This window comes from Sinocyclocheilus grahami, unplaced genomic scaffold (genome assembly GCF_001515645.1).
Source record: "Sinocyclocheilus grahami isolate Dianchi unplaced genomic scaffold, SAMN03320097.WGS_v1.1 scaffold81.1, whole genome shotgun sequence".
Lineage (NCBI taxonomy): Eukaryota > Metazoa > Chordata > Actinopteri > Cypriniformes > Cyprinidae > Sinocyclocheilus > Sinocyclocheilus grahami.
In genome coordinates, this window is record NW_015505260.1 from 596,504 (window position 1) to 614,833 (window position 18,330).

Here is an 18,330-nt window from a genome sequence, read left to right on the forward strand (position 1 = left end):
TTAGAAGTCTCTCGTCTTTTCAACAGACAGTATTGGTGACGTCAGCCCTAGTCTGAAGCAGAGTGAGTGTACACCCTTTAAAAAGGCTTTTACATCTTGGTAAAAGTTTCACTAGGATATTTTTATTCTTTAGTTCTTTAGAAAACAACTATAGTCTGGGGCTTTAAACACACCAGAAACCAATAGGCTGAAGAATTTGTATAAAGAAACATCAATAATTTTTTGAGCTACAAAATTACCTCAAGATCCACACATAACCAATGTTTTTTTCTGAATAGAAAAAAGGCTCTTTGCTGAACCTATAGGAATCACCGAAGAACCTTTATTTTGTGCGGTGCGCGCACCCGTGCACACAGGCACAGCACATCTTAATATATTGCGCGGTCACGAGGCAGACACTCTCACTCGGTCAGCTTCGACTGTCAGTAGTAAGACGCGCGCCACGGCGATAGATACAAGCATTTAGACACCAGGCGTACGTACATGTGCGTGGTGAAATGCTGGATTGACTAACACTGAAGATCTCAGGGATCAATGGCGCGCGGCTTTGAGATCGTTTAAAATTTATTGGAAGGGTGAGTGTGAGAGAGAAAGGAAAGAGAGGGAGAGGAAAAACAGTGTCTTTCAACAATGGAACTTACAATGGAAAACATTGGGAATCTGCACGGCGTGTCACACTCCCATCAATCGGGGGACTTGATGAACTCTCCTCATGCGCGACAGTCAGCGACACATAGGAACTTGGTGTCATCGCACGGGAGGTCAGCGATGGTGTCCAGCATGGCCTCGATACTGGACGGGGCCGGGGAGTATCGCACGGACCATTCGCTGTCCGGTCCTTTCCATCAAGCGATGACCATGTCGTGCGATTCGAGCATGAGTCTGAGCAGCACTTACACCACCCTGACGCCGCTGCAGCACCATTTGCCTCCCATATCCAACGTCTCAGAGAAATTTCACCACCACCCGCACCCTCACGCTCATCACCATCCCGCGCACCAGCGTCTCGCCGCCGGGAACGTCAGCGGCAGCTTCACGCTGATGCGGGATGATCGGGGCCTCGCGTCCATGAGCAACCTATACGGCCACTACTCCAAAGACTTGTCCGGGATGGGACCACCTTTATCGCCTCTTTCCAACGGCCTTGGGTCTTTGCACAACTCTCAACAGACTCTGAGCGCGTACGGTCCGACTCACCTGGGGACTGATAAGATGATTTCCACGGGAGGCTTCGAGTCCCACGCTGCGATGCTCGGCCGGGGCGAGGAGCACCTGGCGCGGGGTTTAGGGGGCCATGGGGCGGGGATCATGTCTTCTCTCAACAGCATCAACCACCACCACAGTCATTCACACTCTCAGGCGAACGGGTCGGTGCTCTCGGAGCTGGATAGGCAGGCAGCAGGAGGCGGCGGACAAGGTGGTGGGTCAGGGCAGGTGGAGGAGATCAACACTAAAGAGGTGGCTCAGCGAATAACGGCAGAGTTAAAGCGGTACAGCATCCCACAGGCCATCTTTGCCCAGAGGATCTTGTGTCGCTCTCAAGGAACTCTCTCGGACCTCCTGCGGAATCCCAAACCCTGGAGTAAACTCAAGTCAGGTCGGGAGACGTTCAAACGGATGTGGAAGTGGCTGCAGGAACCCGAGTTCCAGCGCATGTCGGCCCTTAGGCTTGCAGGTGAGTGAATGTCACTAAAGTTTCCTCGTGCAAAAGAGGAAATCAAAAGAATCATACAAATCTATATATTTTACTCTTATCTCCTTCCATGCTCTTCAATAATGTAATCAATACACTTAGTTGTTCTTGATTTCTCACAGTTCATCGAAAGGCATCTGTTCCTATTCAGAAAGACAATAAAATAACAGACGATTATGATTTAAACATTTAGAAATCAGACAAACAAGCCATGTAGGCTACCCTTAAATGAACTAAAATAAGTATTTTTAGGGACATCTAAAATTATTCAATTTTACTATATTTGCTGATAATATATTTGCTGAGCAAATATAGGTACATAATTATTACTTTCAAATTATTTAAATGTTTTTTAAGACTGGAGGCAGGTGAAATCAGTTAGGCCTAGCCTGTGTAAATTATTTTTACTTGGCATACACCACATACACCATATGTGACCCATTGCAGGTGTTTAGGTTTGTTGGAAGGCCTATTGTATCATTAAGTGACTTACAGGTCAATAAAGTAAAAACTTTTGTTTCTAAATAATTTTTTTGATTCCATTGATTTCAAGACACTAACAAAAATAGTTTTGCACCAGCCTGTCACCATAGCTACTCAGCTTAATTTATTTTCCTTTTCCTTTTAATTCAAACTAAAACAGTGCAGACAAATGTGCAATTTTAACCTTAAAATGTGTTCACTGAAAAGGAAATTTGTAAAATTTAATTGAAAAAGGTGTGTATACTGAACATTTGATAATGGTTGGCAGAGAGACCGTTGACCCATCCAAACCTATCACCTCACGTCGTATTTCAGTTGTGGGTTCAATTAACCAGGATATAGTGGCATATTTTAGTTCCAGTCAATGCCCCGTTGAAAAGCACTTAATGGAATGTAAATTGTTCCTTTGCGCATTTAAAGTTGTTCTGGTAAATAAAGATTTAAACGCAATTCAATTGTCCTCTTAAGTGCAGTTGCTGTTAAAGCTAATTGGGCAACAGAGATTTTTTTCTTCCACACCCTATTATAAGCAAGTTACCCTAAACAGACAAACTCTATACTGCTACAGGTAGTAACTTAGAGGTATAGAAACTCTATGTATTTCGGGTAATTCACGGTACCATCATTATTACACAAGCACTTTAAAGTGTGATACTAAATATATATATACACACACACACACACACATATATATATATATATATATATATTTATAATTTATTTTAAAACACCTTACATTGTAGCTTTTAGTAGACCTACTATTGTTTGTATTAACTATTGTTAAAACTGTAAAACTTGTAATTTGACAAACCCCGGCATTCTTTGAATAAAATAATACCTTTTATAAAATAAAAGCTCTTGCACGTCCTGTATCCTGAATTCGGCTCAATGAGGAATTACTGTGGTATGCAAATAACAAAAGCAAGTGCATTTAAATGAGCCATTATGCACTGAGCGCATATTGAAGTTGGGGGTTGTGTTTCATAGAGAGTCTGGGAATACTCGTTCACTACATCAATCAATAAATTCAAATTACTATTCCAAATTCATCACAGTCACAAAAATCGATGCCGTGGCACTGCTTGGCTAATGTGAAAATGCCCGTGTCAGTGGGATCATTTGGTAGTGTTCTTCTGGGGCGCTGAAGCGTCCTTTTTTTTTTTTTTTGACAGTAAAGGTAGTTAAAAAACAATGAGAATATTTTAGAATGTAAAAAAAAACCTCAAAATAAGCAGCATATATATGGCATATCAGACATGTCACGCGTAAATCTTACAGAAAAATTGCAATCCTCAAATACTGCGCAATGGGCAATGTTTAAAGATTGCATTAACGATGAAAAACAATTCGTCTCAGCATCTGTGCTGTATTCCACACTCCATCTCAATGTATTTGGCCCAGTCAATACAGCGATCAATAAAGATAGCCAGTACATCTATCAATTATACCGGCTCAGCACTCTCTCCCATTGGACTCTGGATTTACCAACTGTTTCGTTTAGGAGGAAGGATGTAGATTTTACTGTGCATCATATGGAGTCTCTCCTGTAGTCATGAGTGCGGGAGAAGGAAAGTATAAAAACAATATTAAAGACTAAAGTCAATATGCGTTTATATATGCAATGCGCCACGACGAGATGGTAAATTTGCTGGGTTTTTTTACATGAATTTAAACTAAATGTAATTTAAGGCCTGTTCACTAAATTGCTTTCATAGCATCCACGAGAGTTCTACCCACCACCTTGCCTTTCTGTGTTTTTTTTTCACTTGACAATTTCTGTTAACCTATACAGATAAGAATTGCTATCTCGCATGAAATTGAGCGCAATCAATCCATTTAGAATAGGTACCACATGTTATATATACACACTTTAACACTTTGAAGTGAAGTGTTTGCTTTTCACTCAACATCATCATCCTCCTCATCAAAATGACTTCCAGTCTCGCCTCCAGTTCCCAGCCCACGAGGATGGACGCAATTGATTTAGGATTAGCGAATAGAGGCATTTTCAGGGGAGATGGGTTATTGCAGGCCAAGAAAATGATCGATGTTGACCTTAATAATTGATAGAGCCAGAAGTGAAAAGGAAGATGCAGTCACCTGTTTGTTAAACAAATGCATGGAAGTCGTTTTAAAATATGATTATTTCAGGGTGTTCGAAGAGAATATTTTACTGTCAAGCAAATTCCGTGACCAAGATCATTCCACGATCTTTAGACCCACGGTTTGCATATGCCATATGTGACTTAAACGGTCTCGCATTATAGTTTGGGTCTATATAACAAGCAGTGAATTTGTATTGATTTCCATTGCTTGGTTTGCTATTTCAGTAGCTCGAGTTGAACCAAACGGGAGAAACTTCACTTTCGTCCCTCCCCCTTTGGCCTACTGCCTTATTCTAATTTTAAAGATAGGGGGTTTGTTCTCCATTATGCGCATTATTTAATAACTACAGGGATTCGACTTGTAAAGGTATTTTCATATCTAATGTTCTGTTGTGGTTCGTCTTGCGTGAACCCAATTTGTTTTCTACTACTAGCTAAAGGTAATCTATTTAAAAACATAAAAGGTAAATCTAAAACAATGACGTTTTACCTGATATATTTGGTGTAAACCCCCCCCCCCCCCCCCCCCAGTAAGCCAAAGGCGTCAATTTAGTGAATTCCGACTTATCTGTAATCACAACTTTTGTTGTTATACTTAAACGCTGCTAAAAAAAAATCTACTCTATGCGTACTTGTATACAACAACACATATTCTACACAAGAATATAACAATTTATTATTTGCAAACAATGTAGATTTGCGCATACCTTTTGCTAGAGGCGTTATTGCATATTTAGATTGATGTCCACATATGACGTATGTTTATTCTACTTTACATCGTGATGTTTTAACCTTATTTGCAACAGTAAATGCCATTATGACAGTCAACATAGAGTATCTTGTGTAATATCTTAAACCAGCTCCTTACTCCTGTTCTTTAAAATAATTGAGGCCAGAGTAGGCCTAACATATGTACGCGCCACCATAAGATCTAACATTGTTGCTCTATAATGCGTGCAGTAGCCTACTGTCTCCGCGAGCTTAGATTTTCATGATCAATCTCTGTGCTCGCCCGCCGAAATGGATCGATAGGAGAGAGTGACCTTTAAATCAAATTGCAAGGAGACCGTGCCGCCAAGGAACAGAGCATCAAAGGGTTAAATTGCATTGCGTCACCACTAAATCTTATACCAAGTGGGGGATTCTATAATTTTATCATTGCTGATATTACAGAACAAAGCCTTCAACTCGATTGAGTCATGGCACAAAGCACTTGGGCATGTAGTAAACTTCACTTTCGGTCTTATCTGATTCATCCTAGAGTGACATGAAAGCTAGCACAAATGTTATCTTTCTTACATTAGAGTAATTTATTTGGTCGCATCATATTAAAGAACTCGTGTAAATCTTTCTCGTGCAATATAATTTAAATTATTAAATTCATTTCCATTTACAATTAGACATAATGCAATACATGTCAACTGTCTATCATAATGGCATACATATAAGAACATAATTCCAAAAATATATATATTTAAATATATATGCACTTTTTTTTTTACATATCTATGCACAGCCTTTTATTGGCAAAACAACAACAATAACAACAACAAAACCTAACCCTAGTACATAAAGAAATATTCAAACTAGGTCTGAAACCACATGTTCCCTCCAGAGTCCGAGAGACTGGCTGGTTACTGACACATCTTGAGGCATCAAGGGCCATTTAACAATGCAGTGACTCTATTGGTGTGCCATTACACCATTTACAGACGCATTGAGCCCACAACATGCTAAATTAGTCAATCAAACCAACTTGTAACAGCTGTGAAACCCAGAGCCAAACATCGTTTAGTGGGACAGCATCGAGAGTTTTAGTTTGTCAACATTTTAGTTAGTTAGTTAAGTTAGTCTTACAAATAAAGATTGTAATAATGGTCCTTTAGGTTCTGCAAAGGAACACCTTCTTAGAAAGCCCCTGCAAGAACCATTTTTGCTGTATATGGTTCTTTGGAGATTAAAAAATTGTTTTTGATCTTACAACAGGTTCTCTAGATCAGATCACCAGAACAAAAGAAAAACCTTTTTACAGGCTGTAAAAAACTTTTTGTGTTAACTGGAAATCTTTATTTATTTATTTATTTATTTTTTCTGTACAGTGTAGGTGTGTGTGTTCAATGACAGCTTGAGTCCACACAAGAAATGAAACCTATTGATCAATCCTGTGGTATTTTCAGAGGTTTTAAATCAAGACTTTGTGGAGGGTGTTTGGTCCCTCAACCCTTCAGACCTTTTAAACTCACTTCACTGTAATTGCACGTCAAGCAGTCTTTACAACCAAACACATGCCAATGTGCCGATATGCCTATAGAGGATGTTTAACTTAAACAACAGTTTTATTAGACCGTTCAATTATTGATCTCACCACAATAGTCCTGTGTTATGATCCTGTCAACATCAATGAGATGAATAAGAAATGCTTGGTTCTTAAAACAAATGATTTGAGTACTAACTTGTACAGTAGTTAATCCATAGGTTTGGCCCTTTACCTTGCCCACCACCCTCCTTCACGGCTAACTCAGCAGAATCGGCCCCTGTCAAAACATCAACCTTTGAGACGATTAGCACCAAGTCACGCTGATAAAACCAGCGGACATCCAATAAATCAAATCAGAGAGAAAGATAAATTAAATCCATGATAAGTCCTAAAGAAATGGTAGCCTACCAGTGGGTTGTTTTAAAGGTGAGTGACTTTTAAAAGTCATGTGCTTGTTTAGTCAGGCCATTGATAGAGAGAGCTGGAAAAAGGTGTAACCTCATTAGTAACGTTCTAGAGAGACAACAAGCCTCACCCACATCATACTAACCCCACATATCAGCTGTTTACATTAGTGTTTCACAACCTACAACTTCCAACAGATAACTATCCATTATGAATTCAGATTTCCATACTTATTTCTCTGAATGCACTGATGTTATATTTAGACTGTACACAAGCATACTCATGCAAAACACACCCCACTTGCTGATGAAAGCAATTCATATTCATACAAGGACATTGAATATGTCATGACACACTGACTTTTTAACCACCGTTGGATAAGCCTCTTTGGGAGCCACTCCGCTCCCAATTTCAGCTCAGCCGCACTCTATGCATCGATCCTAGGCAGACTGGTCGGCTGAGCGGCGCGGCCAGTCATCGATCCTTCACTCCCTCAGTCCTCCCACTTGAAATCCAAGAGAGTTCACATACACCTCTAACAGAATACACCATTTATTTATTTATTTAGACTTTGTGAAGTCGAGAACCCTTGGACTGAACCCTTGGAATTTGGTTATTATAGTTCCAATTAGATGTGATGATGAACCCACGTTTAACCCTCAAAGACAATCGGCCTTTAAAGCAAAATGTCTTATAAGTGAAAGTGACATGACATGTGGCCAAGTATGGTAACCCATACTCTGAATTAGTGCTCTGCAGTTATCCCATCCTAAGTGCACACACACAGCAGTGAACACACGCACACCGTGAACACACACCCGGAGCAGTGGGCAGCCATTTTTGCTGAGGTGCCCAGGGAGCAGTTGGGGGTTCGGTGCCTTGCTCAAGGGTATTAAAGGTGGGAGAGACATGCGCTGTACATTCACTCCCCCCACCCACAATCCCTGCCAGTACAAGACCCGAACCTGCAACCTTTGGGTTACCAGTCCGACTCTCTAACCATTAGGCCATGACTTCCCCCTATACTTCAAACTGCCTTTGATGGGTAGTACATTTGTTTGCCCCTTACATTTCACTGTACCTTCAAAGACACACACTGTATTCTGCAATATCAATAATGTATTATTTGGCAACGATTCATATCATAAGCTTTGAACATATAAGACTGATAACCATCTAAAACGTAGAACATAGTTTGCTGGTTTAGACACTGCACAACAATTAAGGTCATTAAGGCAACAAAGGTAAAAAAAAGTCTGCTGTTCTTTTAATATAACTTTCAATTTCCAGTCACCACAAAAGTTACCATAGCAACAGAACGCTGATCGAGTGCTTTCCATTGGAATCGGTGTCGGACATTATGTTGACCAACATAAACAGGCCTACGGTCATTAACGTTTTATATTTAGCCTACAGAAATTAAAAGAAAAAAAAAACATTTTATAAATGTGGCTTAGATATTCCTTGTTTCAATAATGTCTTTAATATCCTCTTCTTCAACGCAATCATTCTGACGTAAGTTCATAGCTAATGATTAGCGATAATGCATTGGCTTTAATAAATATCCGACTTTCTTAATAGGTTGAGCTGTTATTTGAAATTACCTAAACATTAGCATACTGATCTTTCCTTATTGCATTACACTAAATTTAGTCGAGTATTTAGACAGAGCCTTGAGCACAAACTTGTTTACAAGAAGAGCTCACCAATTAACACAACTATTCTAGCAAATAATAATAATAATAATAATAATAAACTATTTGGCAAAAAATAAACGGACGCATAAAGGCCTAGGGCCTACTCTATATTCTGCTTTCATATTTCAAACAGTGGTCTCGTTAATTTACCTTTTTTTTTTTAAATATTATTCGAATGAGCCTATTTTAGACTGAATTTGTATACAATTTATATAAACTTGTTCGAATCACAGTTGATGAACATGATGAACATTATAATCCACTGGACCATGCAATAAAAAAGTACTTTAAAAAATCAAAAGCTAAAAGAAATATTAGAAATGCTTAAATCTAAGTGCTCTCATTACAAAACGCACGTGTACATAGCCGAATAGATTAAGCCTAATTAAAAAAAAAAAAAAAAAGCGTTAGGCATACATTTACGGTAAATACGGAGTAATTTAAAGACGTAGCCTATACCTGCGGTTGGCCTATGTCCCACATTGAGACTAATTAACACTATCAAAAACCATGAGGTTTTCTGGACGCTTGTAGCTGTGTTTTTTAGTCATTATTCAGAATCATACTGCAGTGTGTCCTCATTTGTCATTCCCCACACTGCACAGCACGCAGTGCTATTAAATTGGTATTATTTCGAATTTAGACTCAGAGCCCCATTGGTACAAGGCAGGCCTACCATAGTTTATGGCTCATTACCAGACAATTTTCATGGAACTATAATTAATTAGATGAAATGAATTTCAAAAACGAATTATTTGCGGATTTATCGACCGGTATTGAACACCACAGGCCTACCCCGCTATCACTGGTGTATTGCAAGGCAAGTCAGAAACTGCCCTGCTCATAGGAAACAGCTGTAGAAAAGTTCGGAGTCTGTTTTTACTTAACCATTTTAGCCTATTTGCCATGAACATCTTAAGGGTCATTTCATGAAAAGGGTGTCCCTTTCATGTGTAAACAATGAAAAGCTTAAGTAGCTTACTATGTGTTTCATACAAAATAAATAATATAATCATATTTTTTCGCATTTTTTTCTTACCGTCATTATTAAATAATGTACAATTCCATCGTATACGCGTAACAATATGAACAAGAACAAGGGTCTTCTCGTTTTATCGCTTTGTAATATTTTTGGTCAGTAGTCAACACTATTATCATGACATTGTACAATTAACTACTTATTATAAAAAATGGATAGGCCTATTTACAAATATAAGATTTTAATTATTTTACTAATAAAGTACAACTTGAGTACAAGTCTAGCAATGGCTAAACGAAATTTAACTGTAAAACTGTCAACCCTGTTACCGTCAAATGTACATTTTTTAAAGACAGCTATATCGCAACGTATTGTTACATTTAACTTGAGAAGGCACAACACAATTGAATTTATTCATATTTAAAGGTACTCCTTTGTATGACAGAATGTTAAAAATCTTAAAGAAATTTGCATTAAAAAAAACACCTTTTCAAAACGAAAATGCACCCATTTAGTGCAACAACCGTTGCTCCCAACTGCTGTAACCTGCAACAGCAGAGGTGCCAGGTGAAAACCCTTCAATATTTTGTTTTGTGTAATTAATTCAAATAAAGTGAAGTTTGTATAATGTTGTATAATCATAGGCAGCAGAACAAGATTCTGCCAGCATATCATATTGAATATTTATAGATCGCTACCGAGAAAAAGAAAGAAAGAAAGCCTACAGTCAGTCTTGTTTTATTTATAATTTATGAAATGAATCAAACGTGCTAATAAGTAGAAACTGTCAAAATCCCATCCGAATGTTTCAATTCACTCTTTGTCACTCATTGACTTATTTTTTCTGTAGCCTACCATATATTTCTGCTTCTGTCCCACTCTCTGCTCACTGTAGCTCTAAAGTCTGCTGCTATCGATTTTTTCCTTTTCTACGCCGAGCTTGGTTCAGTAATCAGGGCCCCCCTCCCAACCGATCGATCAATATTGATTACAAAATCTTACGCCTGTAAACCCTTTACACCAGGGAGTAGCGCCAGCGACACCTGCCGGTAGATTTTAACACCAAACACAGCCTAGGTTTGTTGGATATAAATATGAAATCTGTAGTGGTTGAGTAGGCTAGGCCTACCGAAAACCACTGTTAAAGGGCAAATAACGTTCAAAAACAGAAGGCTCCAGTAAATCTTGCTGAAAGGTCGTCTACGTCAGATACGCTGAGGTCTGCTTTTTCAGTCGTGGTTATTTCAGTCGAGCAACACAGACGACTCATTACAATTTAAAAGGCTTTAAAGCTGCATCATTCACTTAAGACTCAGCGCTCCGAGACACCTTTATGCGATAGGAGTAATGTTATGCGAAAACAAATATTATAGGCACGTTAAAGTACCGTCAACATTTAAACGGTAGGCTACACTTCAAGTGTACAATGCATTTAATAGCGTGTGCGCGCTCGTGTGTGCAATCGCAGAGTGGCTGATATGGAATCTGAATATGATGGATGCGGTCCAGGCAGTTAGACGCCTGTAGTAAACAGATTTGACTGCGAGAGGTGACGTGATCAATGGGCCTCAGCTCAGTGTAATTAGATACATGGCACCACAGTTTGGCTCCAGTCACTCCACAAACCCACACAGACAGATCAAATCCGAGTAAGACGCAAAGAGCTGCTGCTTTTACAGGCTAAGAAATGAATGATCCATTCACAATAACGCTGAGAGAAGCAAAAGGTCTGTGAGTGCGTTGGAAAACAAACCAATAATAAAACATCTAAATAGTGTAAAAATAAATATAAAATGTTTTATATATATATATATATATATATATATATATATATATATATATATATATATATATATATATATATCTGGGAAAAAAGGCGTTTGATTGCCTTTCTACATAATACAATTATTTGTACTTGTGAGCTGTAAACGAACCAAAGCATTTCTTGGCATACTCATGTTTCCTAACACTCGCTGTGTTTACTGCCCTCAAGTAGGCAGCCAGAATCTCTCTCTCTCTGCATTGCCAGGACAGAAACATATACAGGGAGGTGGTGGTGTGAGTTAAAGGCAGTTTGAAAATACTCTGCCTCTCTTAGGTCCGTGCCCTCCAGTGGCCTCTGTTTGAAGTCGCAGACTACAGACCTGCTGGAGGGGCATTCAGACCAAAGTCTCTGCGGACAACCCCACCTCCAAAAACAGACACATACACACTAAAATAGGATGAGTCAATACCCCCTTGCGTCTTTCCTCTTTTTTATTTCTCTTTCTTTTCTTTCTCTCTCTCTCTTTTTTTCTTTCTTTCTCTCTTACACAAAGACCCTTACTTTTGTATACCAGTCCCTCGCTCTCCTACTGTGAGCCCAAACTGCATTAATATTGAATCAAACAGTAGTGTCTCCAACGACCAGGCTGAGGTGCTCACCGCTGTCCTGCTCTGTTTGCTTCTTTTTAAAGGGATGATTTTTGACCTCCGGGGAGATAGAATGGATTTGTCTTAAATCACTATTAATCCACAGCCAAACAGGAGAGTCTGAACATTTCGACTTCCTGCAAAGCCGCTCATCTGTGGAATTTGCTCTGAAACAGGGCAATTCAGTATATAGAGCAAACACGAGACTAATTAATTTTTTCTTCTCCGTTTTCTTTGTCTACTTCCCTTTCCCTGATCTTTCTTGTTCATCCTCCTGATCCCCACAGCTTGCAAACGTAAGGAACAGGAGCAGCACAAGGAACGCAACATGGCACCCAAAAAGCAGCGATTGGTATTCACTGACTTGCAGCGCCGCACACTCATCGCCATTTTCAAGGAGAACAAGCGGCCCTCGAAGGAAATGCAGATAACCATCTCGCAGCAGCTGGGCCTGGAACTTAACACCGTCAGCAACTTCTTCATGAATGCACGTCGCCGCTGCGTCGACCGCTGGCATGAGGAACACCATCACGGCCATGTAGCCAGTCCCGGCCAGCCAGGCACCTCGGCCACCACCTTCTCCAAAGCTTAAATCTAAATCCTTTTCCCCTGGGTGGCTGAGACTGGATCAGTCCAACCTCACAGTCACCCGTTGCGTGCCAATCAATCCCACTGCTGCCAAAAAAATGGCGATGTTTCACGTTAAATGCAACCTTTTACTTTGGGACTGTTATGAAATCAAGCCAGACATTTCCACATGGAAAAGCACCACGTTATATTAACATAAACCACAACGAAGTGAGCTGAAATGGTCTGTTCGTGCGGTTGAGGACAAACGAGCACTTTCACAGCTTACAGCACAGAAGGCTTGTTACTCAAGCAAAGTTGTCAAAGAAAGCCACCACCTGCATCATCACTCTCGGGCCCATGGCGGCACAATTCCCTAGTGGCCAGTTGTTTCACTGAGGCTCTCAGATCATATGCTAAGCTAATGAATTGAGAGACTAATCGATACGGACAGAAAAGCGAAGGACGTCGACCTCTACTGAAGGTGAAATGGAACGAGCTCCCACAACAAGGACTCACACGTTCGCCCAGCACGGCTCTCCATGCGGTTTATTTTGCACAGATGGAAATGGAGGGCTGGACTGCGATGTTTCATGGCACTTGTGGTTAACTTGTGTCCTTATGATCCAAACTGTCTGTAATGCAACAAGCAAACCAGTTGACAACAGTCTTCAAGTCTGGGGACAAAATACTGGACCATTTTTAGCAAACGGTGCACCATTTCTGATCTCGACAGACTGCAACCTATGATATTTCAACTATGAATAGAATATTTTTCATTCCATATAGATACACAATAGGCCTAATGTCAAGACAGGTACAGCCAAACACAACTAGGCACATTTAAACATGTATGGAAATATTTGTTACAAAATGCTACATCCACATGCAACTGAAATCTTACTGACAAATCAAATATTTTGTTTATCCTGCAAAGTGGACAAGGGGTAAACACAGTTCAAATGTTACATTTAATCTAGTGCCAATAATGTTTGCCTTAATATAATAAAAAAGTTCACATACTCTCAGCCAGAGTCCACACCCAAACCGGCATTATGTGCCATAGCAACCAACAATCAGCTTTTGAAAAGAATCAGAATCTTTTTTTAAACAAAAATATGAAAATAATCAATGCTTTAAATGATTTAGTACAGCTAGTCTGATAAAACCAACAGAAAAGGTAGAAATATCTCTACAGCAACACAACAGACACAGAGAAAAACACTAAAAAAAATCAGCTTCTCATCCTCTTTAACCCCTAAACCCCTATTTTTCTTTTGATTTCTCTCCCACTTGCTTTCTCTTCATAATATTAAAGCGGGTAATTGGTACAAAATATTTCTATTTCTTATTAAACTTGTGATCTGTGCATCGGTAAGGCACCTTGTTGATCATTTGAAAAATTCATTTAAAAAAGAAAAAGAAAAAAAGGACTTTCTAAAAGAATAACCAAACTTGGGAGGACTGCAGCTGGACATCTCTGCATTGCATGTGAACTACCACAGGTCATAACAGAAGGAACTTTCACTGACCGTGAAAAAGATATCGCTCTCTCTTGGCTCTGTTAGAGTAAACAAACAAACAAACAAAAAACATAACATGAATTCTACCCGAAATTTCTCCCAAAATCCTCGAAAAACCCTGCCAAATGGGTGTGAAACAAGGGCACAACCGTACCTCCGTGGCAAGATGTTAAAAATCGAGGAGGAGTCTTTTTTTAGTGTCTTTGAATGCAACAGTAGCATTACTGGACATGTTGCAGGACTTACTGAACAAATAAAAGTGGGCACTGTTAATGCAACGATGCTCTGAGCATTGATTTATAAGCAGGCCCAGATGGAATCTGCAAAAATTTCAGGAGAAAAATCAGCGGAATTAAATTCAAACATGGTGCAATGTGTAGCTGAAAGCATAATCAAATTAGCCAAAATATTTAATAAATGAACATTCAGTGGCCAGCAGATGTGCAGAATTTTGTAAATGACTGGCATTCGAATTCTGTGGAAATCTGCAAAAATCTTTCACAGAATTTTGTCCATAGATTCCATGTGGGCCTGATTATGAGCATTAAGAGGGAGCAGATTTGTGCTGCACAAATCACCGGGCATCTATATGTATATTTGCTGATAAAACTGACCTTTTGTTTGTAGTGAGAACCAGTGTGGCTACCTCACTGAGCTGGGTGGTTTGTGAAACAGCCACTGATACCAAAGATTTTTTGACCTGCCAGTCCTGTGCTGCCAAAGGGAGGAATACACACCAAATACCAAAAGCCCAATAGCATAACCAAAGCTGTTACAGTTGTAAACACATATACAAATTAATTTTCACATATAAGGTGACATATAAGTGCAGTCAGACTGCATAGCACCACACTGAGGGATGCGGCTGCTGTGCAGATTGAGTTGAGTGCCTTTTTCCTTCAACAACGGGTGGGACTGCTCTGATATACACACACTGAAGCACATACACTTGGTCAGTTTACACACAGAACGCGTTTTTGTTTCTTCGTTTTTCTATGTAAAGACGCGCTACACTGGCGTTTTGACCGTTGATCCGCATCTCGCGCCATTTTCAGTGTCTGGCGCGGGACCGCCGCGATTTAAAGGCGCCGTGCCGAGTTTTAGAAACGCGTCTGGAGATCGTGCGCTATATTCCATTCCTAAGCGCGGAGTATCGCGTTTTTAACGCTTTCTTTGTGGACGGCACCTTGCACAATCACTCTAACATACAAATGTACAGTAGGCAGGCATACAGACATTGAACCAGGGGGCGATTTTAACGTTTGATATAAACTGGTGTTAAAGCACTTTATAATGCCAACTTTATCGTTTCTCCAGTATCACTTAACTGTAATTATTTGTGCTAAGAGCCCTTTAAAACGGCCAGCTTTATTTTGCATTATGCTTGTCTTGAGAGTGAGGCCAGTTTATTTTATTTGCACTGGCAGATATTAGCAAAATATCTTTCAATGTTCATACTTCCACCCTGATTTCACTTAATATGCCGAGGTACTGTACCCACGTATGGCCAATTTTCAGGAGCTATATCATAAATCAACTTCTAAAATACCAGACAGGACTTTAATCGGAGCAATTTGGTTCTCTTCAGCTAACATCTTAGTCCAGAACAAGTTTAGAATAAAACCCTGTTTTTGACAATTTGATTATCAAAGATTTAAATACCTGCAAGTGATTCAGGGGAAGAGGTCATTTTAAGAGACATATTGAACCAGTTCCCTCTTATATTTCTCCCATTGGAAATCACACGGACTTGGCAGGAAGGTGTTGACAATTGATTCTGAAATACCTCAAATGTTTTGTGTAAAGTTTATGTAATTTAGATTAAACTAATGTTAATTACAATGAGAACACTAACACTACTAAGACTAATAATAGTTAGTTTTTGAACTTGTGACTTGAAGCTTTATACTGTTAAATCATTTTTGTTGGTGTTGTTGTTTGGTTGACTCATTTGCCAATTGTTTATCATTATTACTACTATTATTTTGATTGACTGCGGTACATAATTCTTTATAAAAGAAAGACATTTGAATGTTTAGACATGACAGAAAGGAAAAGGATTTGAGAGTGGAAGAAAGCAACAGCAAAAAATTGAAACATGACGACAGAAAAGAGCGAAATCACAGTAAGCTGAATTTACAATGCATGCATCAAGTTTCTAATCATTTCAGTTTAAGCATTATTTAAACTTAAACTGTTAATTTCCTTTTTCTTTATTTAAAGCTTGATTGTGTTACGTGCTCCTAGCATTAATTTAAAAAAATACAATGAAAAAACAAACTCCTCCCATTTGAAGTGGTGGGGACACTTTTTCTGCATGACTATTGTATACTGTATAGAGTAAAGCTGGATCGACCTGGACTTTAGTGGGAGCGACTAGGACGAATAGACCCCTGGGGACATTGGACATGGGTGGGAAGGGTGGTAAAAGTGTTGGAGGGGTCTTTGTTTTGTAGAGTTTTCTGTCACCGTTGTTTTTCACTGGTTGTGTGCATGTATTGTTACAGCCCTCTCTGCCCTCCTTGTATTTCTTTTATGTAAATAACTCTTTAAACTAGGGCATGGCCATGTATCCTGGGCAACTGAACTTGGTCATGGACCCATATGTACACATGTCTCCTCTTCTGAAATGTAATCTTGTGTACATTTGTTTACATGTGGCGTGTTTCTCGAATTGCGTTGCGCACCATTTCACGTGAAACTGGAATGCTACTGGCTAGTTTTTTTTTTTGCAACAGACCCCTCCAACAAGAAATTATCTCTCATCAACTGTAAAACAGCATCACGTACATCATGTTTCTCTTCGGGTCTGTCTGCAGATCAAACCCCCCCTAGTCACACTGTGCTCTTCCTCTTCTGTTACCTGTCAATCAATCAGAACCAAGTGTCTTTGTGATGGTGGAAGACAATCAGTTTCAAAACAAGGAGAAAAAATGGTATAGAGAAGACAGGCTGAGAGGAGGAGGAGAAGAGGAGAAAGGAAGGAGGAAAGAGGCTCTTAGTGGTCGCAAGTAGGTGACCACTGCCCTATTAAGCTTGCTGTGGTGCTTATGGTGTGCAACGTTAGTTAACTTTGCAAACACTCTTCCCTGATAATCTTAAAGTAGCATTGCATTGTAACGCATAGAAAACATTCAAGTCTTTCAAGACTTAACTTCCACGAAATTTCAGCCACCAAAAATGGACAATAGAAGTAACAGTTTAGCATTTTATTGGTATTCATCTTGATGCTAACACTAATATTCACTTTTAGCATCTAAATAAATTTTTCTCTCACCTAACTACACACTGCTGGACCAATTGAAAAGAGCTACCGCAGACAAGTGCTAACGTTTGCACTAACAATGCTCTCTAATAACCACAAACCAATCAATAAAGAGCTGCTGAGGCTGGTTGTCTTTGCACAGAGAACTATGCAAAAATACAAAGAAAAGAAAAGCCTTTACCTCAATCTTAATCGATGTGGCTAGTTCAGGCTCTTTTCCAGTTCCTCAAAATCCACTTTAGTCACCAGGATGATGTTCAGGAATACCTGCACCAATTATAGATCAGAAAACTTGAAATGTTACCCACTAAGCAAACTTTCTATAACTAGCCTTTACTTGACTGGGATTAGCAAATCTTGTTTGTTGGTTTTTATAAATGCCTTGGGCACTTGGCAGGCTGAATGACCAACTAGGTGATAAGCTAACCTAGTTTAAGACCAGCGAAATATCTTGTGCTGGTTTAAGTGTTTAAGCAGTGTAGCAAATTAGCCCAGATAATTTTATACTGAAACACAGTATATACTGAAGAGTAGGGATGTAAAGATTCACTCAACTCACGATTCGATTCGATTCATGATTTTGATTTCACAATTCGATTCAATTCAAATCTTTTTAACAAAATGAGATTTAAGACAAATTATAAATTAAATGTGTCCTTTTATTATTGCTTGGACAAAATACTGTACGTTTCTTTGTGAAATTGAAATATAACACTATAATAATATACTAATATAGCACTTGTAAATTATTGCTCTTTTGTTGGTTTTGATTGCTTCTATTGTCCTCATTTGTTAGTCGCTTCGGATAAAAGCGTCTGCTAAATAACAAAATTTAAATATAATGTAAATGTAAATAACAAAACTAATTGATAAGTTAATAAGTAACACGAATAAAAGAAATCTCTTCATATAAACAAAATAAGGCTTTGTCTGTGCTCTTTCCA

At 39.1% G+C, this 18,330-nt stretch overlaps 1 protein-coding gene across 1 annotated transcript; it reads left to right on the forward strand.

Moving 5' to 3' along the window:
- Positions 1 to 397: 397 nt before the first annotated feature.
- LOC107586457 (hepatocyte nuclear factor 6-like) lies at positions 398 to 13,170 on the forward strand. The gene is made up of 2 exons (XM_016273825.1): positions 398 to 1,675; positions 12,319 to 13,170. The coding sequence occupies exons 1-2, from the start codon at positions 631 to 633 to the stop codon at positions 12,621 to 12,623; spliced, it is 1,350 nt and encodes a 449-aa protein (XP_016129311.1). The 5' UTR covers positions 398 to 630; the 3' UTR covers positions 12,624 to 13,170.
- Positions 13,171 to 18,330: the final 5,160 nt, after the last annotated feature.

What these genes read in the sequence shown, in the direction of transcription:
- LOC107586457 (XM_016273825.1), top strand. Translation starts at nt 631, where the DNA reads ATGGAACTTACAATGGAAAACATTGGGAATCTGCACGGCGTGTCACAC. An exon ending in GTCGGCCCTTAGGCTTGCAG is followed by an intron (nt 1,676 to 12,318) that starts GTGAGTGAATGT and finishes TGATCCCCACAG; the next exon opens with CTTGCAAACGTAAGGAACAG.